Source organism: Cyclospora cayetanensis, unplaced genomic scaffold (genome assembly GCF_002999335.1).
Source record: "Cyclospora cayetanensis isolate NF1_C8 unplaced genomic scaffold, CcayRef3 CcayRef3_contig_254, whole genome shotgun sequence".
In the NCBI taxonomy this organism is placed as follows: domain Eukaryota; phylum Apicomplexa; class Conoidasida; order Eucoccidiorida; family Eimeriidae; genus Cyclospora; species Cyclospora cayetanensis.
In genome coordinates this window covers 13,375-35,588 of record NW_020312208.1, presented here as the reverse complement: position 1 = coordinate 35,588, position 22,214 = coordinate 13,375, and the positions used below count along the sequence as shown (strand labels likewise).

General features: G+C 49.1%; 3 protein-coding genes across 3 annotated transcripts; 1 reads left to right on the top strand and 2 right to left on the bottom strand.

The window, feature by feature from the left end:
* Window positions 1-364: 364 nt before the first annotated feature.
* LOC34617456 lies at window positions 365-11,078 on the top strand. Its single transcript, XM_026338372.1, is given in 19 exon segments — window positions 365-486; window positions 1,028-2,189; window positions 2,359-2,543; window positions 2,686-2,932; window positions 3,145-3,511; window positions 3,662-3,769; window positions 3,925-4,191; window positions 4,357-4,811; window positions 5,132-5,599; window positions 5,771-6,256; window positions 6,582-6,643; window positions 6,788-6,887; window positions 6,992-7,580; window positions 7,866-7,898; window positions 8,200-8,267; window positions 8,465-9,408; window positions 9,555-9,678; window positions 10,034-10,226; window positions 10,375-11,078. Coding segments are annotated over 19 exon segments (6,684 nt in total).
* Window positions 11,079-12,026: 948 nt separating this feature from the next.
* LOC113147530 lies at window positions 12,027-14,891 on the bottom strand. Its single transcript, XM_026338371.1, is given in 3 exon segments — window positions 12,027-12,467; window positions 12,582-13,116; window positions 14,713-14,891. Coding segments are annotated over 3 exon segments (1,155 nt in total).
* Window positions 14,892-15,743: 852 nt separating this feature from the next.
* On the bottom strand, window positions 15,744-21,064 carry LOC113147529. The gene is made up of 4 exons (XM_026338370.1): window positions 21,009-21,064; window positions 20,800-20,830; window positions 16,214-16,297; window positions 15,744-16,043 (listed from the first exon to the last, which is right to left on the bottom strand). Exons 1-4 carry the CDS (start codon window positions 21,062-21,064, stop codon window positions 15,744-15,746), a joined length of 471 nt encoding a protein of 156 aa, XP_026194155.1.
* Between the last annotated feature and the right edge of the window lie 1,150 nt (window positions 21,065-22,214).

Genomic DNA, 22,214 nt, shown 5'->3' with positions numbered 1-22,214 from the left:
ATTAAATACTGAGATGTCGGCCAGGTAAACTGTCATTCAGCCCTCCTCGATAGGCTCACAAAAGTTTTGAGTTTGGGCAGTAACAAGTCCAAACAGCCCCAGGCGTACTTGGGTGTGCAAGTCTGCAGCTCATGTCACATAACATCCGGGGCACATACACACAAGCTTGCGTCTTTTTGGCTCCACCTAGCATCACTTTGCAGTAAACAGGATAGCAACAACCAAACTTTTTAATCGTTCTTTTACCAGTTCTTGTAAGCATGAACCTGGTGTACTAGAAAATTTTTAATTGTAGCTTAGCTCGCCACACTAAAAGATTGATTCTTGACGCATTGAGCTATTCCCACTCTGCAACCAATAGGATATGCAAACAGCTGACCCAAGCAGTCAATTATTTACTAGATCTCTTCAGACGAGAAGAACTTGGATACGAGTGGCTTCGCCCGCTACACGCCCTCAGAACGACGAGCAAGTCCCCTCAGTTCTGTGTGCATAAACATGTTTTGCATAGATCTGTGGATGCAAGGCAACCGCCGAACTTACAAGGTAAGTGGTCTTCTGTGGGCGGTGCTCATGCCATCTATGGGGCTGCCCACACAATCATTTATGCAGCAGTGAACCTTAGGTCTGGGGGTGAAACTCATTCATCCACAGATCTAATGAATGTAGTAAATCGAGCAATTTCCGGAATGCTGTCCGGCTCGCTTTAGAAGCAGGCTACGCGACAGAGGATAGCCACATGGACTGTGAGTTGACCAAATGAAGGACTGCACTGTGTGTTTCCCGCAGACTTTGTAGTTTTGTTGCCGCATTAAAGCACAAAAATGCTCTTTTTTCATCTATATATTCTAGATTTTATGATGCCGTCTGTTCTACGATGACGTCTTCGCTGTACTCTACAGCGACTCATCTCGACATTCTGGTGTAGGGTCACCTGGGATCAAACTGACAACCAAGAGCGAACTCACATGCAACAAAACGACCGGATTCTGAGTATTCCCCCTTTGCTTCAGATTCTTCCTTTTAGTATATCATCTGAAGGGGCTTCTAGCGTATGTTTAGAATCCCTTCATGATGTGGCAGCCAAGGAGGGAGAAGGGGCCAGCGCCCCTTGGGGTTGCTATGCTCGTATCCCGTTCACAGATCGAAAAATTCAATTATACAAAAGGCAGACCCATTATCTCTCGAACGAAGTGGCCTCGCTAAGGAGGGTGGTGCACAGCGCTGTGGGGCCCCTAATTCAGCCTACCTGTGATCGCTGCGTCTCGAGTGTATCCAGATATACAACCTGCGAACGGCATTTCGCACACTATTTCATCTTCCGTCACTTACTGCACGAGGCAGCGTGGAGGGTCCAGCAGGCCACAGGTCTGTCTTGTGACCCACTTGCAATGCAAGATGATACAAAGTATTCGTATGCATCTGCTGCTACCACACACCAGTCAGTTGGTGCTGGTGGTGGCGCACAAGGTGCGGCCCACGCTTTTCCCCTTAGAATCGGTGGCAAGATTGAATCGTTGAATAATATCTCCCCCAATGATTCCAGAGTGACCGTGAAGCACGATGCCCGTGCGACTTCGGTCCTCGACCATTACGCGCACCTTCTGCTCGCCGAACACCCCAGAGCAGTAATGCAAAGAGCCTACGTTCACGTGTTTAGCTTTATTCGTGCTCATAATACTATCAGTCCCGATAATTATAAGAGCTTTGCACCCCTGGCGTTTTCCCTCTTCAGCTGTCTACCAAGTTTTTCGTTACATCGCTGGTGGCCAGAGGTGTACTCCATGCCTTCACAGGGACGCTCTTTTAGAGTGGCAGTAGAGCTCCTTCATTTTTCCTTAGATGAGTTTCACTTGTTCTTAGAGGAAGATACCTTAGCACGGGAGCTACTTTCTGCATGGGAAGCGTACGCGTACACTGCGCGCTCTGCTGGTGTGGACCAGCTCACTGCCAGGCTCCACAGTTGCCTTCAGTTATCCAAAGAAATGCGAAAAAGATGTGGGGCTCCACAGGATCTTCGTCCTCTTCTGCAGGCAGCAGTAGCAGTCGTCTCGGTGTACCTCCAAACACAACCACCTGATCAGCAGCAAGTGCTCTTGTTACGAGAGCTACATATGCTCCCACAAGTTCTGCAGCAACTGCAAAGCGTCAAAAACAGGCTCTACAATTTAAAGCTGGAGCACCCTCAAGTTCGTACTGTTACTGCCATTTCGGGCCACTTCGTGTCATATGGCTGTTTTCTTTAAGGCCGGAACAGGTTTTGCATTAACTGCTAGAGCGAGCTTGGCGAGGCACTGGCACATTTGGTCTACGAGAAGGGCTAAAAATATAGTTTTCGCTTGATTTGTGGGTATTCAGATTTGGAAGGAGTGGTTAAATCACATGCAACAAAGGCGTCTCCTACGCGTACAGCGTGACCAAGAATGGAAGCAGCTCGTTTCAGCTCATGCAGTTGTGGAGGGATTGTGGGAGCTAATACAACAGCAACGCAAAAAACAGAAATTCGCCTCCACTGGTCTTGAGCTGCAGCTAATGCTCCTCTCGTAAGCACCTGCATTCATATCCACACGAAAATAGCTCCAACTGGTGCGCGCTGCCAGTAATTTAGCCCGTTGAATCGCCAGCCTAGTTAAGCCTGCTTGCCAAACAAAGCCATATATTTGTAGTTGATGTATGAAAATGCAGACGGGATGAGGCTGCAGACAAGCAGCAGTTAGTAGAAGAAGTAACAGCCGAGCTAGAAGAGTCACTGGCGTACGCTGTTGACACTTTGAACTCGCAGCAGCTGGCCAACCTCGATATTTTCCAGGTTATTTCTTCGATCCTCAGCAAACTTTCAATTGGGCCTGTCCGTAGGCCCGGAGTTTCCTTTTCCTTAATGCTTATATCTACTAAGGTGAACCCAATTGGCTTACCGCTGTGGCCTGCTAACGTAAAGCAGACTGCAAGCGCACCAGTGCATCCGCTATAGCTGTTGAAATAAATGCGTTCGCATCGCAAACGCCACCAGTCCAGATCCACTGGTGGGAATGGAATAGTGCAACTTAGCTAGCGTTGAGGGAGTCCTAAAGAAATGAGCGTTCATTATCTGTCAAGAAACCGTGGCGGAGTTTTTCGCGATGGCTGGTTTGTGACTGCGAGCAGGAACGTGTAAGAGACCCCCATGATACGCTGAGCATCGAGGCTTCACAAGATCAGCAGGAACGCGGGCACGCAGACAAATATTTGCCTTCGCGAGAGCAATTTAGACGCTTTCTCTGCCAGCGCCTTTCAGCTGCAGTCTCTTGCCAGATCAACGGCAGGCCTGTCGGATGTCAGCAAAACATCGCGTTGCAGTTTCCTTTTTTCTCAACGTCTACAATACCTTCCGTGGCGTCTTCACTGCCGCTTGAGGCTCTGCCTGTGCGACAAGGGCAGCAGCTTCAGACGGAATCGGTGGTGGCCTCCTTTCAAGCCACGATCGGCGAACCCCTTTCTTCCATATCTCTCCATATTGGGGCTACTCATCCTGGTAGGAGAAGTCAAAGTATCTGGCAGTGTTCAGGGTTTGCACTACACTTAAAGTGCGTAAAAGCTGGCGCAAAAAGAAGCGGGGGGTGGGGAATGGCGACTTGGCGTGCCTTCATCACTGCCCAAAAATACACCTCATGACTTGCTTTAGGTCTTTCAAAGCCAGTGGAGGCCAGGGTCGACGTTCCACTATCGCAGCAGCTTGAGAAGCTGGCCTTTGAACTCCTGAGTGGAAGTTATGCCGATCCCGAAAACTCGAGCACCGCTATTTCGTCCCCGGTGGCACTCTGCCTTGACCTGCCCTTCAATTCTACGAAAGGAGAAACGGATGCAACTGTACAGCAGCACTCCCATGTTGCACAGGCTTCCCGTCGGGCTAAGTATTCCCAGTCCCCGAATGACAGCGTGTTGCAGGGGAACCATTGCACCAACCGTTGACAAAGGGATTCACCGTAAATTCCACTGTATGGAGGCCACAAGAAATGTTACTGCACTCACTGCCTTCAGTTGTCTCCCCTCAGGCACCATCGGCCGGAGATACAGAGCTGAATAGCCATCGTCAATTCAATATCCACACCTCGGCAGCCCCCGCGGTCTCACAAAACTCTTCCGCAGATGTTCTCAGAAAAGTCACTGCAGCGTCCAGCCTTAAAGCAGAGCAGCGCAACCATGCTGTGCCTCGTGGTGTTCTGCCTACAACTGCAGCTGCTTCTGCTGCTGCAGTTGCAAGTGCAGCAGCTGCTCCACCCGTAGATGCGGGAACTGAACAAGAACCAGTATGCCATCGGAAGGATTCTCATGCATCAACCATTGCCCGGTCATGCTGGCCGCTTGGGAGAGTTGTAGGCAAAAATCAAAGAGGGGCTCATGCGGCTCGCGTCCACACAGAGTCAACGCATGGAAACTCCAAAAGTTATGGAATGGATTCTGAAATTGGCAAGAGTATAACCTGTGCTACTGCGAAGACAAAATTTGCGGAGCAGCATCCAGATACTGCACTGCTTCGTAGCACTAGGTCAAAGTCCTGTAAGGCCACAACACAATGCCTAGGCACCTCTAGTTCTGCATCTGCGTCGGAAGACTTTTTCGCGGGCTCTTTCTCATCCAAGGTATCATCAACTGGTTTGGGAGAAAACAAGGACAAGGAAGTTTCCCCGACTAGCTCACAATCCTTCTTGGTTGCAACAAAGTATGACGAAATTCATTCAGAACTTGAAACTTTCCACACCTCGCATCCATCTGATATCAGGGATAAAAAAACTAGTAGTAGCCTCTTCAAGTTTCCAGTATCACATTTGTTGGTCTGTTTGTGTTTATGAACTTGGCTTTTTAGACATTGTCGGCACGTAAGAGGCTTTGCTAAGCTTCGAATTATAATTACGGCGCTTGCACAAGGCCACGATAGACCGAGAGGCATCTGTTCTGCTGGTATGCGTTTGGCCCCAGCAAATATCACCAGCTTCTGCCTTCCATTATCGTCTGGGCTAGAGGGGAATCTTATGTTCCTTGGAACTTTTCAAGCTAAAAATGACTTCAGATCTGCTGCGGAACAGCAGTGTAGCCCGGAGCTTGCGTCTGTGAGAGTGGATTTTAAAAAGATAGAGCCTTTCTGCACTTTCAGCACCTGGCTGTATTTACATTGAATGCAGGTGTCGAATGGATAGCAGTTCACAAGTCGAAATTAGAGGCACAAGCCGCTCAAGCCGCAGAAAATGTTTATAAAAGGCGGAGGCTTGTTTTGCGTGAAACGGCTCTAGCACCGCATGTCACCTCTCTCTCAACCGTACAGCTTCACGAGGCCCCAACTGGTGTATCTGCCGGAAATACGAGTGGGGGCTCACCTTCGCTCCGTGCTTTGAGTCTCCTTGCTCACTCGAGGGTCCAGCTGTACCCGCTCTCAAAGCTGAAAACGTCTTTCAGGCTATGTCTAACGATGCAGCGCCTTCACGCAGGAACACTCTCCGAGCAACTCCCCGGAACGGACATGGAAACCATCCTTCAAGCTGTTTTCAAGGGATATCCACAAAATCCTCAGACAGTCTTCTCGCTAAAATATTCTCTGGCTCAGTGCAAGCCACACGCCTGCTGGGTGCGAGGAACCACACACCGGCCACACACTTTGACAACTATTGATGCCGCCCTTTCAATATGTTGAATTCTTTTTGTTCATTCTTGAACGCAGCTGGCTCAAATGGGACGCCAAGAAGTAGCTATTTCTCAGGCTGGCACTGTAGGTAGATGCTGCGCGGTTGCGTTGTAGGGAGGCTACTATGAACGCAAGCTACGGTATTATTTGCTCACCACGACCGGCACAGCAGCTGCAAAGCTGTTGATACCCTGGCCTGAAGATGAGGCTGCAGCTACGTTAGGATTGAAAAAGGATTCTGAAGAGCAGCAGGCATTGCCATCTCGCGTTCACCAAGCTGACTCTGACTGCTCCGTAGCGCAGCAGCTTCACATGCCGCTTGAGAGACCTATTATCCCCTATTGTTTAGTGGTTAAGGAGGTCCGCAATCCGATAGCCTTTCCGGGATCTAGAGGATTGTGGCAGCTATGTGATCCGTTTAGGATATGTCAGTACATGTCGCATGTAGTCCTGCCTCTACTTTTAAAGAAACGCATCATGAGGAAGGAGAAGCAAGAGCAAATGAGCCGTCGGTCATATTTATGGGAGGCGAAGGACGAGAAACTTCCTCAGAAATCTTCGTCCTCCAGTCATACGCCCACGACCGAAGTTAGGGCTTTTGTAAGGCCATCGCTTCTTCCTTCCCTTGTCTGCTGTGTTCCTTGATTTGCTTCTTGCCGGAGTCTGTCTACATATCTACCCGTTTCACGTTACTTCAGAGCAGATTCAAGTTATCGGAAGGACAATGGTTTCAAGTATCTCTTTCTCTGTACACTTGTCTGCTGCAATGTGCCTGCCTACCTCCGTACCCCGGTGCCTGCCGCATGTTTTAGTGGTGCATTGTCTTACTGCTATTTTATGGGCTTTAATCATGCGCTAGTAAATCACTCGGATACTGGATAAGTATTACTGTTTCTTTCTTTTCTCCTCGGTACCTTGGCCGTAGGTTCGAAGGCTGTACAATGTGCCGCGACGTCAGCTACCAGCAGATCTTAACGAGTGGCACAGGCAATGCTGCAATATCTCTGAGCCGGCTTATAGACCCCAGGGATGCGTAGGTTTTGCTGTCTATGAAAAGGCTATTCCCTCAACAGCAACTGCTGCTAAAATCTGCACTAAGGCAGCTTCAGCTATAAATGTACTTCAGATTAGCCGCCCAAAAGTCGTGGTACGGATTAGTTTACCGGAGATTGGGGTTGACATTTCTTCATCTACCAGATCAGCAGAAGGCGAGAACCCTTTCATCGATCAGGTAACACTCCCTCTTTACGCCTTGAAAATGCTGGCCGATATAATCTATCCTACGATAGTATAGTGTACAACCGCTACAAGTCTTACTCCGGTTTTTCTTCCCAGGCTCTATCCTTCGACCTATCTGGAGTTCAATGCTACGATATAGCGCGGCTGTACAAACAGCGTGGCCGCATATACATTTCTGTTTTTGACGAAATGCGGCTACCCGATAGTATCGCCTGCACCCGGCACAACTCATTGCACCAGCAGGATTATAAAGATACTCTCAGAGAGGAGCCAAGTATCCTTTTGGGGTCTTTGGATTTGGCGTGGAGTTCGCTACTTCTCTCTGCTACGGAAACTGCTGTTCCCTCAATGGAGTCTGCTGCGTTTGCAAATGCAATCCCTCGTACCTACAAGCAGCGAAATAGGCTGCGGAAGCTTTTTGAAAGGCGTATTCACATTGCGGAGGACGGCACTTGTTGCCTGTGTATCTTGAATGGCTGCTTTCGTCTCCAGCAGCCCAGAGGACTCCTCAGTCATGATAGAGGGGTACAGAAAACGAGCGCAGCCTCCGGCGGTGCAGTATCCCCACACTCAAGAGCAGCTCATGCATGCGTAGCAACCCCATGTGATATGTTTATATCTCTCAAAATCGAAATCCGAGGGCTGGCATTAGCAATCGGCTGCGGTTTTCCTCGCATGCTGTTTCCTGAAAACCTGGATACGCGACTAGTACAACCTGGGCAGCAGTTGCTTGAAAGCGTGAATTTTCAGCGCCAGCCGTTTCATGACAAAAGTGATGGTCATGATATTCAGGCACTTATTACGCTCGATATGCAGTGGCGCCAAAAGGCACAGCGGTGTGGTGCACTGGCAGTACCTTCCTCCATCGGTGAGCTGGCCCCAAGCACTTTGCTGCTGTCGATTTCTACGCGTAATACGGAGTGGTACGGACTCTACGCCCCCGTATTGATCCCTCTTGAAGATGTGCAAGTTTTTGCTCCCCTTCAGTAATGGACAGCCTCGGGTCTCTCCGTCTGCTGTGCGATCTATTGTTTCCTGCACTTCCACCTGAATCTGTGGCCGTTCCATTTGAGCCGTACTGTCTAGAGAAGACCGCAGCATTTGTTTCTCTCCTTCCCTGCGTAGACGACTCTCAGGTGTTCAAAGGCAAGCTAGAGCACTTCGCCCTTTCAGGTGGCAACATTAGCTGTTCACCGTAGCATTGCACAGCGTATCGGTAGTCATGGCAAGCTAGATGGTGCATCCTTTTAGCACCCCCAAAAAGCTCCTCAGGTGGCATTCGCCATTGTGTGTGCCGGTTACAGAGGAAATTCCTATTTGGCTGACTCCTCAGCAGGCTTTGGAAGCTGGCTGTTGCCCCGCCCGAGTCCATGCCCTGCTTCTCTGCTGCTACTTCATTGGACTCGATCTGCGCATGCAGACGGGGTGCTCTTGTTATATTGTCCAAGGCAAGCGTTTACACTGTTCTTTACGTTACCGCTTGCAGTTCTGACCCTTTCCGTGCAATGTAATTTGCAGTAGCCACCCATCCATGTAGTTTTATAAGCCTTGAAATTACACCCTGAATAGCCTTCGAAGAAGCTTTTACTGCCAATATGCTATATTGGCGCCTGCTCACGTCTTGTAGGACACATTGTCGGAGAGGGCGAGAGACATCTTGTCTTGCGGTTAGCGCAATCGGGGGCAGCTCAGCTTTGGGATCCTCTTACCGGAGAGGCTATCTGCATCAGTTCCAACGACGACCCGCAAGAGCAGCAGCAGCTACAGTCTCAGTCGCTTTCAAAAGACGAGAACCTTTCGAGGCGAAAGCTTGATGTTCTACTGGCACTGCAGGGCATAACTGCTCAACACAACCGCCTGCAGCAGCATCTGGCTTTTAGGCTTCATGCAGCTCAACAATATCTTTCTGTTCAGCAGTGCAATATCGAGCAAAAGCTACAATGTTTCATGTACCAAGAAAAACAGCTAAACGGTGAACTAAGCACCGCGTCAGAGGGCAAAACTGCGTTGGAGGATGTCCAGCAGCTCCAAGTTGCCCTTGCCGAGCTGAAAACCAATGAGAATGCGCTCATCAGTGAATGGCGCACAATTCACGCTGCGGAAAGTAATCCTTCTCCTTTCATCTTGGGTGGCCCCAGTCAGAAAAGTACAAATGGACTTTGGCCGGTATCGCATCTTTCCTTGGTTGTTGGGCGCAATAATGCCTATATCAACCTGCAGCCCATGCGATGCCTAAATAGCCGCCACAGCTCTATGTCAGCTCCTGTGGTCTTACGGGCTCATGGACAAGCTCTCAACGAGTTCGCACCATATAGTGCTTCACCTGATATCTTAGACGATGAAAGTCTCATTCGCCAGTCTATCCGCAGCCGCCTACGGAGGCAGCACCGCTGGAGGTGTCTGGGGCTACCTGCACTAGGCCACACGCTAAAGAGAGCTGCAAAGAGTGTGGCATCGGCTACTTTGTGGTTAGGCTGTTGCATTAAATGCATTGGGATCCTCTGCTGCGACAGGTACCAACGCTGCTCTAGCAAAGCCAGTTTTGTCACTGTGCCAATGGGGTAACAAGGAAAGCGGTCACCAATAAACTTACAGTACTGCAGGCTATTCAAAAAACAATGGTCTCCCCATTGAGCTGAGTTACCTGTTTTCCCTCTAGGCGGCTACGACCCAAGAGTAAAGTGGTGACTCTCGCGTCTTGCCGTTTCGCGCTACAAAGTCCAAGTGAATGGGCTCCTCTATTTACTGACGTAGTGAGTTTCACCCTGGCTCACCTACACGGGGTCCACAGAGGTGCACATAAGCAATGGTGCTTGCTGTAAAAGAAGCTAACAAGGCAACTCTCAAATTGCTGCATCCACCATGCGGAAGCTCTCGATGAACTGTAACTTTCGTTTCTAGGCTAAGTGTTTGCACACCCTTGTGCCAAAAAACGAGGGCTATCCCCCTCGAGTGTAACACTAACCACAGTGGAGGCTTGACACAATCGGCGCTAAATTAGCAATCGTTTTGCAATCCACAATGCAAGCAATGGCGATGCAATCGCAAAATTTTGCATGATCCAAACGTCCAATCGCCTCGCGTTGCAATATCGGACAGCCAGATGCCATATTGGCGTTTTCACACGGCATTCTTCAGATAGAACTCGAGAACCATCGGCAGCAAGCAGCGACGACTGCTCACGAACGGACATTCGAAGCAGAAGCACGAGCTGGCTCACCTTGCAGGGGCGCCCCTGATAGGTGTGACGAAGCAGGTGCTGTAAACTCAGCCGAGGTTATGGGTATTTGGGGTACTGAAGACCCTTTAGTGGATCTTGTGCCTCCCACAAGTAAGCTGACATTTGCCTTTGCGGCATTTCAAGAAGCAGATCCGCTCTAATGGAACCGATGCCATGCTGGTTTACCAGAGCTGTTTGTTTTTCGTGCACGTCGTATGGTCCAACTTTCTACTTTTTACACTAAATGAATCAAAGCAAGGCGGTTTCTGCATTTTGCACGCTGCAGGCCATGTAAGCCCCTTCCGAAAGGAAACGCATTATGAGGAGGCTGATCCGCCTACCCTTGCGGAAGCTGAACAGCATCTACAACGTGCCCTACAGCAATTTTTGATTGAGCATTACGCCGAGGCATATCTAGCGAGTGAATCTAAACTAGGACAAGAAGATCTCAATGGAGAGAACCTCACTTACGTTCAACAGCTGCTCTTTACGGCTGAACCTCATGAAGCTGTGTACGAACTTCTGGAAAGCTACGAGGAAGCCCGGTGCACTAATTCGTGGCAGCATATAGCGGCAAACCCCCAATACGAGGCTGACACGGCAGACAAAGCAGTGGCATGCTTGACTTCCCCCACAAGAACTACGGAACACATGCTGCAAGATACATTGAGGCGCTTAATTTCCTCAAGATTCCCTGGAAGGCCAATACGGGGCATCGTTCATCATTTTGTCGAAGTAGATGCACTAAAATTAGCAACACAGCTAATAGATGCTCGCGTATTTGACTGGCGAACTACCGGTAGACAATCTATTAAAGGCACCTCAGGGAGAGGGCATTCATTTGCAGACTTCCAAGGCCCGATCAAGGCACAAGAGTTTGCTATGGGCTGTCTAGTTGTCAGGCTGTTTCCTTATCCGTGTGGTCTATACAGTGGATGGCTATTTGCTGGAACAATTGACTAACACCCACTGGTTTTCGCGGCTGCCCTACACTGAATCTTCGCACCACATTGAAGACAACAGTTTCTCAGAATTTGAGTACTAGCACGCCTAAATCAAAGTTCTAGTGCTTGGCAACACCTATAAATACTGCTACATTTTGGCACCCAGCTAGTCCATGGATATAGACCCTTAGTTCAACATGTTCGGTTGGTGAGAGACATCCATCCGCGAGGAAGAAGAAGGCGCAGCTCCCCAAAATAAGTGTATAAACGACAAAATTAATAAAAGTCCGTGTTTGCATCATACGAAGGCATATTCTCTGAGAACCTTTGTGAGCACTCAACCCAGTTTCATGGTAGAGCGTAATCAAAATGAGGCACAAACCTCACTACTATTATTATTGCTGTTTAACGGTTTTTGAATGCACTATTATACTCTAGAAAGACTCCACTCAACTACAGGCCATAGTTGGCACACAGCAAACTCTAGAGGAAGCCCAGCATGTGGGTGATCTACGCAATGCAACTGTGGACTTACCACAAAGGAATCGGTAAGTAGAATTTATTGAGACTCACTTCACTCTGCCCTCGGAACTGCAAAAAATGGATTGCAACTTGCTGTAGTTGTTGGCTACCAAAGTTTTGTCGCCACTACTGGTAACAGGGCCACCAAGCGGCATCAAAAAGATTTATTATCTTCGCTGGATTTATTTCATTATTAGCCTACGCAACGCCCTTAGAAAAAACTAGTTTATTGTGTATATACACGTCTTGATCCACATAACACTTATTCTGGACTCAAGGAACCCACTGACTTCTAGCTGTGCTGTGTGTGGCGCTGCGAGTTGTAGTACAGAACATAAAGACCCATGTGAGTCGATTCACTTGCCTATCGCGTAAATGTTGACAAACGGGTGCCTTAAAATACGTAGAGGCAAGGCAATCAAACATGGGAATAGATCTGTTGCACTTAGTCGGCGAAAGGTGTTTGAGGAGCTTCAAACCGGAAGAGCACATTGGCGTGATTGCCTTTTGGCTGGAAAAATACCGAGTCAAACTTTGAACTGAGCTCAGCGTACAACAAGAAGCATGTGGCGGTTAAGAGTGTAGTACTCCACGCCTTCACGTATACCATGAGATATCTGTACAGGTCGCTCTTCTCCGTCAGGCTGTCGTGAAAGGCATTGGCGGAAACAGGCTTGCTGCCAAGGCACTTGTCCAGAGGCGACTGTGTCCAATCAATGTTTTGGGCATTACGAAGATTTATATACGCTCTACACACCAGAACGTCACGAAACGAGCAGCTGCCATCTATACTTTGAGGGGTAAACGGGAAGAAATTCTGTGATAGTAACACCTCTCCGTCGTTGCAAGTGCTGATTAGCCCCGACTCTGAAAGTTTTGTATTTTCCTCCGAGACGAAGAAGAACAACATGGGCAGCCAACACAGCTTATGCCTTCAAATAATGCTAGAGTTCGCAGCTTCAGGTGCGCACTGCTTTCGATGGAAATTACCCCAATGTGCAACTGTGCTCGAGCAACTAGCGGAGCCCCTGTACCACGTTCTGCAGTTATCCACAGCCGCAATTCCTTCTCAGCTCCATCTCCTGCTGCATGAATCATTGAAAGCGGCAATAATCCATACATTTCTGATGAATGAGACTATCAGCCAGAGATTAGCGGGAAAGGCTACTAACCAAGGCCCCTGTTTAGAGAGGAATCCCAGTCTGCTGACCCACTTCCCCAGACTCATGAATTCCGCAATTGAAAAATTCCCGAACACGTCAAGGATCCCTGCCATCATTATTGGCATAATGGCCATTATCCCCATAATGGACATCATTATTGTGAAGTTGACGCTAAGGAGAGTAATCGCCCGCTTCCCACACCGATAGTTGCGGAAAAAGCTTAAGCTAGGAATCAGCAAGTGCAAGAGTAGAGACGCTGCGATTCCAACTACGGCAATTAAAGCCATCAGACGGTAGAAGAAAACCAGTCGCCAAGAATGACGCCGACGCGTCCAACTGAAACCAATGGACTGGCAGGTTTTACAGCAAAAACTAAACCCTAAACCCTAAAACACCCGAGCCCACTATTTTGGGCCCCACAGATAGGTGTATGCATGACGAGTGTTTAGCTTCGTACTTACTTTAACCCCGCCAAGAAGAAACTTCAGTGACACAAAGCGTCCGTATCGCACGACGAGAGCTTGACTACGGCCTCATTTGCGGAACGTGGATGCACCAAGCTGGGCGGTACCGAGCATAACCTAAGGTAGAAAAGCAAGTAATGAACAAAGAAAATTACATTGTTAAGGTGGTTCGGCTACTTTTCTCCGCTTCACGCCAATCACCGAAACAAGGAAGCAGCAGAAAAAAGCACAAGACTATGATATAGCAGCTCACCAAGTATCTCAGCAATATATATGCGATTATTTACAAGAAAGACGAGGAGTGGATCTACTGATTTCGTACTGTAAATGATATCTCCTTGCTGCTTCGCCCTGCCCCGGCTTGCCTCCAGCGGGGTCTCACGCAAACACACAAAGCCAATGGTTTTTAGAATTCTTCTCAATTTACTTGAAGGTACAGTGGCTACCACGTAAGAGCGCAGGATCATTCTTTTATTCTGGAGACGACGTTGCTCTGGGGGTAGGGCGGGGGAGTGTTCCCCTGCTTTTCATGTCTATTAAAAGTGAAGAGTAACACCAAACGTACTAGTAACTTTTGCTCATTAAGATTCAAAGTATACCTCTTGAAGGTCAAGCAAGATATTTTCACAGGACTTTTATCTGTGTGGTACCTTCTTCGACACTCTTTGAAGACCCCAGCAATTTGCCATCAACAGCAGGAGGTAACTACACACGATACATAAATCTTTTTTACCTCTTATTTCAGGGGGTAGCTCCCTGCTTTTGCATGTGATACACAAAAAATATCTGTCTGGCTATTCTGATATGCCATGTAGACCACTAGAAAAGCTAGTTCAGAACCAGCGAAAGCTAAAACAGCATCGAGGCATCTAGGTTTGCAAAAAAATGCTCCGCCAATACCATCAAAAATGACTGGAGGATATGCAGTACGTAAGCACTTCTTTTATTGGAAAGAGACACAATAGCCGTCCATGTACAAAGAAAGCCCCCACTTCAGCCATCTACATAAGACGTTTAGCAAGTCATTGTTTCAAACCACCATTGCCTGATGAGTGCCCCATGGCTGGTTTTCAAGAGGCCCAGCATCATGTAAGCTTCCGATTTCCTCAAAAAACACGGTCTTTTGGTTTGCTTGCTAAGTATAATCCGATCAATGGGTAAAAACATGTGGCTGAGTTCTCCATGCCTACTAACTATGGCTGTAGCACACAAAGCTACGCTTAGACACTTTAGACTAAGCTACTTATAGTGTCTAAGAATTAGTAAGGATTTAAAATGTTTGCTTGTCTGTTCGTGTGCCCCATTTACTGCAGAGTAGCGTTAGTTTGACACAGCAGTAGCCAGGTTGTGTGCATGTGCGCTTGCTGCAATGGACAACTAGCTCTGGTTTCTTGAAGTCCTTAGATTGTGCAGGTACGCTCCTCCTAGCTACTTGTCTAGCCTCATATCCTTACTCCTGAGGGGCGTGGACAAGGGAAGCAGGGAACTCTTGGACAACACTCACTAAATTTCTTTTTGCATTGAGGCTGGAATTAGGCATCTCCCAAGCGAAACTTTAAGCAAAGGATTACAAGTATTTTGTCTGGAATGAAAGGGGGGCCAGTTCGTTAATCCTAGGAAGTAAGAATTGGTATCAAATAGGCGTGGACCTTCCACCCATCGGCAAAAAGAGCAACATCGCATTCTAAAAAGCGAGAGTGACACGCGCCCAGCAGACGGGAGACTGATAAGTAGCCCTTGGAGCAAACCTTTTTTGGTTTCAATGCGCCATCGCCTGGAGGCATGCAGAAGCTGCAGCTCTTAAGTTGGCGTTGTGCGTGTTCTTGGCCCGTTGCAAGGAGCCTGGAGAACAAGTTTCACCGGAAAGCAGGCGTAGGCTGGCAAGCGAATGGCGTTTGCTTCAATTTGCTAGTTCAGGAGAGCCTCAAATTTGTATCGTTTTCCTTAATGGGGCCGTTCGCTGAATCGCTTTTACTTTTAAAATTTATTGCGTTACATGAGTATTCCCCAGGGCAGCACTAATCCATCCCCCCTTCAATCTGGAGCCCTTACCTTCAATCCCAGGCACAAACCTGGACGCCCACCTTGCCCCTATCCAACGTTCCTGCATAAATAAGCCAATCGCAATATTTTCGGCCAACTGTTTTCAGTGAGAACCTTTGCCATGCAAGACTAGCTGATGGCAATCACCAAAAGAGCAGAATATCCTATCCACTATCCTATAATGGTTCCCCGTACCACTGGCTCAGTCTTCGCTAGATCGTGCTCCAGGACAAACTGTATTAGTGAGAGTGCCTATTTCAGAGAATCACAAGCGCCATCATCAAGACAGCAGCATTACCACAACGCTTCTGACTGTGTTAAGCTCCCACAAAGACCGCTCTCTCTCACGCCCCAAGCAGGCCGAAGACGGATCAGGGTGTGCTTCTGCAAAAGTACGAGCATAGGCTGCATGCCAACCAAAGAGTCAGCTTGTTATGAAGCATCCCAAAACTACGAAATTGCCATTACTCGGTGCTTTTTAACTCTTTCCTGCTAAGCCGAGTGTTTTCCACTAGGAAAGGAAGGGTGTTTCACATGCATAGCCTCCACAGAAGCCTCTTTATATTCATGGTCCTCTTCGACAATATATTGTAGCCACCCATCGTGCGGCTCGTCCATTTCCGTGGCAAGCAGATCCCGCTCTCTCGCCTGCATGCGACTAAAGGCCTCCGCCAGAAGGACAGCTGCTGGCTTCATTGCGGTAAGACCCATTACCTGACAACACCAAGGGGGCTTGCTTACTTGCGTATTCGCAGATCGCGTAGCGCGTAATGCAACGACCGGTAAGCAAGTCTGTTTCGTATTGTCTCACTGCCCCCACAAAGACGCTCTGATATTACCTCGTAAATAACTTGCCTCCGTCCCCGGAGGCATTTGTACAATTCGCATTGAAATCGAAAGCTTGAAGAGGCCCTGCAAAGTACTTGTTTTACGTGTGGAAGCAGCAAACCGCGTTGGGGTACTAGCGGCTGAATACCAAGCTGCTGCTGAAGCTCATGCATTTCCCACTGTCTGTGTGTGGGTTCCTTCAACAGCAGCGGCAGTAACTGTATGCAGAGCATAGGAACGCATGGTCCAGCTCTGCTGTAGACTTGTGAGGGTACCTCAACATGAATATATTGCACGCTGTCACATTCTCACCCTTAGAAAGTCATCGTTGTTCACTATCGCCTTCAAGCCTTCCTCAGTGCAACCAAGGCGGTTCAGCATGCCTAGAGGCTCGTGCGCTCCGGTAGGCCACATAATGGGGATGTACTTGCATGCAACAGACACTAACTGCAACCCAAAGCACAGGTTACACCATGCCGCTGAAATGGGTAAACAGTAGGGAGAAGACAACTCATAGAGAGCATTATGTTGATCAAACCTTGAAAAGTGTAAAAGTGCAGGAGGTGAAACCGTACCTCATGTTTCATTGCATCATCTGCCGTGTTATCATCAGTTATGATAGTGGCTAGAAGGCGGAGAAGCCTGGACGGTGCATGGGAAGCATCGAGGACAGTGTGGTATCAACTAAGAACTCACATTTCGGCAAAGATCTTAGATTTCTAAGAATTCAAGCTTCTCTAGTTAGCTTCACACTATTGTGATAAGTATGAGAGAGACAGGAACTAACATTGAGGCTGTTTCTAACTCGAGCGTCTGACGTGGAGGAGGATCCGGCTCTCTCAGGCCATCCAGGGGGGCCAAGGCAGCAGTGGCATTGACGCTATCCCCGTGCTTTGCTTCGACACATTCCAACTTGGGCAGGAAAAGCCGGAGCAACCGCGCTGCTGCAGGCACGATACTGGTGGTGGCGAATCGTATCTTTGTCTCCGGCACCCTAATCAACAAAGGCGAGCCCACAAGCTCCGCTTAGTGAGGGAAAGGCTCTTGTTGTGAGAGAAAGGATTGCCTTATTGGCCAGTTCACGGCTTCGTAACTCTGAATGGTAGACCGCGGGCACTGCAGAAGCGCCCTAAAGGCTGCGTGTAAAAAGCCTCCTCACGTTGCTACGCTGCAAGCTGCCACGGTGGAATTGCGCAGGAGGCGCATCTCCTGAATAAGGGAGCAACACATCGAAAACTCATCAAAGTTGGTTACTTCTCGAAGGCAATGAAGAGAAGATGCTCAGTAGAGAGAAAGGTAGTCTGAGACTGAGCGACGCTGGCCTCTTACCGGAAGGGGGAGGTGCCAAGGCACGACACAGAGAAAGGAAACGAGCTGGCTGTCTACGCCTACAAGAAGTACGCAGGCTCAGAAGGCTCTCTAGTTATGCATATCTTCCCCTTGCGTACCACTATCCATTCACCAGCCTATAGGATAAGCGGTACGGAAGCTATGGCTGCTGCAGGGCGCTATGCTGTTATTCCAATCTGTTAGAGCTGCTATGAATTTTTGGGGGGCATTCACCAGCCTCCGCGAGGATCTTTCCGCCATCATCGTAGATACAGATTGACGCCAGGAACTCCGAAGCCAAAAGCCTGCATCGTATAATGGGCCAGCTCGATCGGCCTGATCGTCATCAAGCTGTGGCTCTGCTCTGATTTGTTCAGGAGATGGCTGCATGGCCTTTTCCTCCTAATGCAGCTCCACTACAGTACAGCCCACAGCTTCATAAATCCTTGGTTCTCTTCTTATGATCAGCAAGTTCACAAGAACCCATGTCAAGGTCTGTGCAGCCTCAGTGTTATTCAGTGACAGCACTGTACAACAGAAGTACCTTATTTGTGTGCTGGAGTGGCTTATAAAAAGCTCTCCTGCGGTTCCCAATACTCCGTTCTCTAGCATCTCACTCCTCGCCGATAGACGCCCTCCAAGGCACTTTAAGATTCGAAGTGTAGTGGCTTGGACTTGCCTGTAATCCTCTCCCTGCACTGTATTCCTAACAACTGCCGGTGATTGCGCGTTTGTTCCCCCCATGTAATTCCATCTGGCCCCTCGCAAAGGAGTTTCAGAAAGGCAGCTGTGCAAGGATACTCCTTTAAGCGAATTACAATTCTCTGCGCTGTGGATCTCCTTGGGAGCACGCTCCTGTGAAGGGCTGCATTTTTCATGAGGCTCGACTGAGGAGCTTTCGAATCGGTAACGAGCAGAGGCACACGGCTTCAGTAGACGGTGAATTGTAGAGACCACGCCCAACTCGATCGCTTGAATCAAGAGTTCCTGCCGTCGTGCCAAATCATCCCTTGCTATAGCTTCTTTATCCAATCCCATAAAGGCAAGAGCCAGAAACACAACGCTACTTTATGCGAGTTACACGGCCATATTGGCGCCTTTAAAACCATTTACATGCTGTCCCCTAGGCCTGCTACCCACCAGACACATCTTTACCAGCGAATCTGCCTCGTAAAATACACACTAGTTAAACACCTTTCGAAGAGCTAAGCAGACACTTGGCTACGGCTACACCTATTTGTTTTATGCTTGCGTAAACCAGGCATCGGTTCTGGTGAAAGATAGTGAGTGGGCACGCAACCTTAATGTGGGGAAGAATTACGGACAGGGTCAACAATACATTCCTCTAGGCATAGTAGGGCTTCAAGTAAACTGCTTTGCGGCCGGTTGGCTGCCTTTTGGATTTGTGAAATGAGACGGGGGATGCAGCGATTGCCAAGCCTGCGGAACAAGAGGAAGCACTTGTCTTGCCTCAAAGGACAGGTTCTGATCTTCCGGGTTGTCCTTTGAGGGGCCTCGTATGCAAAGCAACATTAGGATATACCAGTAGCAAACAGCCCTAAAGAGCGACGTTCTTAACCCCAACGGAGGACATGCGATACTACTTTCGGCCTTACAGACACCCCTGTTAATTCTGTGATACATTATTCCTGGATGCCAACCTAGGCCGGCTTATCTGTGGCGTGAACCAGCTGTTTTTTTCCCTCACGCGATTGTGACCTGGTCCTCAGAACAGCCACTTTGCGTTTCGCTGTAGAATGGGTAATTGGCCGCAAGTTGCTGACTAACGATATGCCGGTGATATCCCAAAAGGCGAAAGGGATCACTGGTTTCACTCGCTGTCATTTTGCCTTTTATTATGCTGTTTACACTGCTTACAAACAGAGAGCACAAGTTCACGAAGCAGCGGGAGAGCCATGCTCGACACAGCGGAAGTACGGATGACCGCGGTCGAGTGCTACGCGCTGCAGCTTCAGCGAAGGCAAATCCAAATGTGATAATCAGTTTACATTCAGTAATAAATTAACCGTTCCTTTAGAGAAGAACCTCCTGCCAGCTGAATCAGATAGTGGGACTGCCGCCGATTGAGAGGACACTTTGGAATTGCAGGCTTGTGATCACTGCCAACCAACAGAATGCAACAGTGATCAAAAAGTATCGATACTTCGTTGCGGGCTTTATAAATCCATATCGTTTTCTGCTGCGCAACTGGAGTAAAGTGCCTACTTGGGAAGCTCACTCTTGAAATATGCCTAGCAGTGCATACGAGAAAGGCAATGCGAGCGCCGCGCTGTGAAGCAAGAGACGTCAGCACCATTTCTCAGATGGTTGCAACAAAACAAGTTTGATAAGTCTTCCCTGCCGTATGAATTCCACGCAGTTTGCGACCTACACTCTGTACGGTTGTACACCATCCCTATCGACTAGAAGTTGTACATCTGAAAACAGCTGCCATCTACTAATAAGAAGTGCCAGCCCTAATTGCAATTCCGAGCTCTACTTCATGTTTTAATTATGTTTTCCGGCATTGGAAAATATGCCTGCTGCATCTGCGCTCTGTACCTATGGGAAGGTCACCAGCTACGTGGACCTGTATCGGAAGGGCTACGCTTCAATGAGTATTCATGCCAAGCCCTTCAAAGTATTGCTGCACGCCTGACAACAACGGAAATCGCCATTCTCCGATAATAAAAATAAACGCCAAGGCAGGCGGGCATTCTCGTACGGCCTTCTAAACCTCATGTAGCAGGTACTCGGGGTAAAGGTATAATGCCAAAGGACTCCTAGAGCATGAAACGATCCTCTGCTCCCAATTCATCTAAGCGCCTGGCCTTTAGGCGCCACTTGAACTTTCCATCTACCTGGTGCCGCCAGGGCATCAGCAGCACCAGCTGTGCCGGTGGCCCTTCCCAGGAGGATGGAGGGTTTTGCTGTTTTCCCTCAGAGCTGCGCAAGGCTAAAGCAGCTCGCATATTCTCCTGTGCTTGCATCAGCAGCTGGAGGCAGCGCCCACACGGGTGGCAGGGGCCTTGAGACATCGTTGTGCAAATGACAACGGCCTTAAGAATCCGCTTCCTGCCTAACGCCGCTGCGGCTCCGATAGCACTCTGCTCAGCGCAGCAGCTGCGAATACGCAGTGAAAAGGGGGCGCATGCATTTAAATAGTTCTATGCACTTTTGCACGAGGCGCCTTGTTTTAAGCAAGCATAGAAACTAGGGTTTTGTCTGCGGAAGGGAACGAATATGCAGAGGAGAGGGTGAGAAGGGAAGGAAGTAGAGAAGCTATACCCAATGCCTAGGGCACTTGTCTCTGCGTTTGCGCCAGTAACAATGCCGTCCTCTGTGAGAAGCGCGCAGCCCACAGAGACACCCGAGTTCCAGCAGCAGCTGCCTTCTGCTGCTTTTGCTGCTGCTTCAAAGAGCTCTACAGTCGGCGGATCTGCCAGTTGCCCTGTCAGATCTGCAGCAGCACAGTATATGGCAGCAGACAGGCCACAGGGATAAAACGATTACGGTTGCAACTTGGCCTGTGTGTCGGTGTGTTAACCAATAGCCGCTACGGAAACCTCCCTCTTAGTGTATCAAAGCTGCTGGTGTTACCAAATATGCCAATGCGAGGCGTCTGCTGCAAAAACGCCTCGATAGACCGACGCCATATGAATGTAGGCATTAGTTTCATAACCAGAAATGCATTGCAAACAGTAAAAAGCACGGGCCACACTTCATAATATCGAATGGTAGGCGGATCTAGAAAGAATTGCGTGTGGACACGTATTCATAGAAACGTGGGGCGGCTGCATAGAGCTTGACACAACAGACGCCCTTACAGTGACGATTGTTTTTATACGTATACTGGGTACATATTTAGGATATGCGCAATGAGCTTGCTTGTTAAAGCGTGGAAGCATGCGTGCCCCTTCGGGTTTGGTGAGGCGGGGAAGAGGGGAGGAGCTTACCGTCTTCTAGTTCAATTTCCCCGATTGCTAGTGGAGAGGACCTCTGGCAGGGGAGGGGCGGCAGGGGCAGTCTCTGGCCCAACGGCAACAAGTCGGAGAGTTTATGTGCTGTCGTGCTTGCTGCGTTGGGGTTTTCGTTGCCTTGCACAACTGCACAGTGTATGTACACCTCGTGCGGATGCGCGTACTCGCACAGCCACTGCAAGCAGCACCCCTTTAGAGGGAACCCTCCTTCTTTGTCTCCCTCCGAGACTAACGAAACCACGGCGCATGCCGCCACCTGCGTCCGAAAACGCCATATTCTGTACGGGGCTTCATTATGTCAAATGCCGCCGCAGGCATGAGTGTGGACGGCTTGGAGGGTGAGGGGATCGCCATGAGGGTAGGCAGGGACGGAAAATTGAAAGCAAAGTACCAGCGCCCTTCCCTTGGTTGCCGCTTGGGAGACAGCAACATGAGCCGCACAAATGCTGCAAGGGAAGGCAGCAGAATCGAAGGTGCAGCCTGAATTCCGCAGTTTAAATACACCACCATTGCTTCCATGACGGCCGGAGGATCGAACCTCTGCTTTGTGTCCGGCCCGCTTTCTCTATCTATTCCCTACAAGTAGGAAAAAGAGGGAGTGGCGCCATTGCAGGAGTCTGCTTATCCCGCTATTGCGCTTGTCCTAGCTATGGACCCCTGTAGATTTGAGTCTGCTTATTTGCGCCTGTGCCAGCTATGTACCCCTGTAGATTTTGCCATCTGTGCCGTAGACGCTGACCCCCGTGCGCTGCTTCGAGTAGGAGGCAAAGGCGTTGTGTGCACTCTCGAAGGCGGCTTCCATCAAAGCCGACCGCCTTTCCTCGAG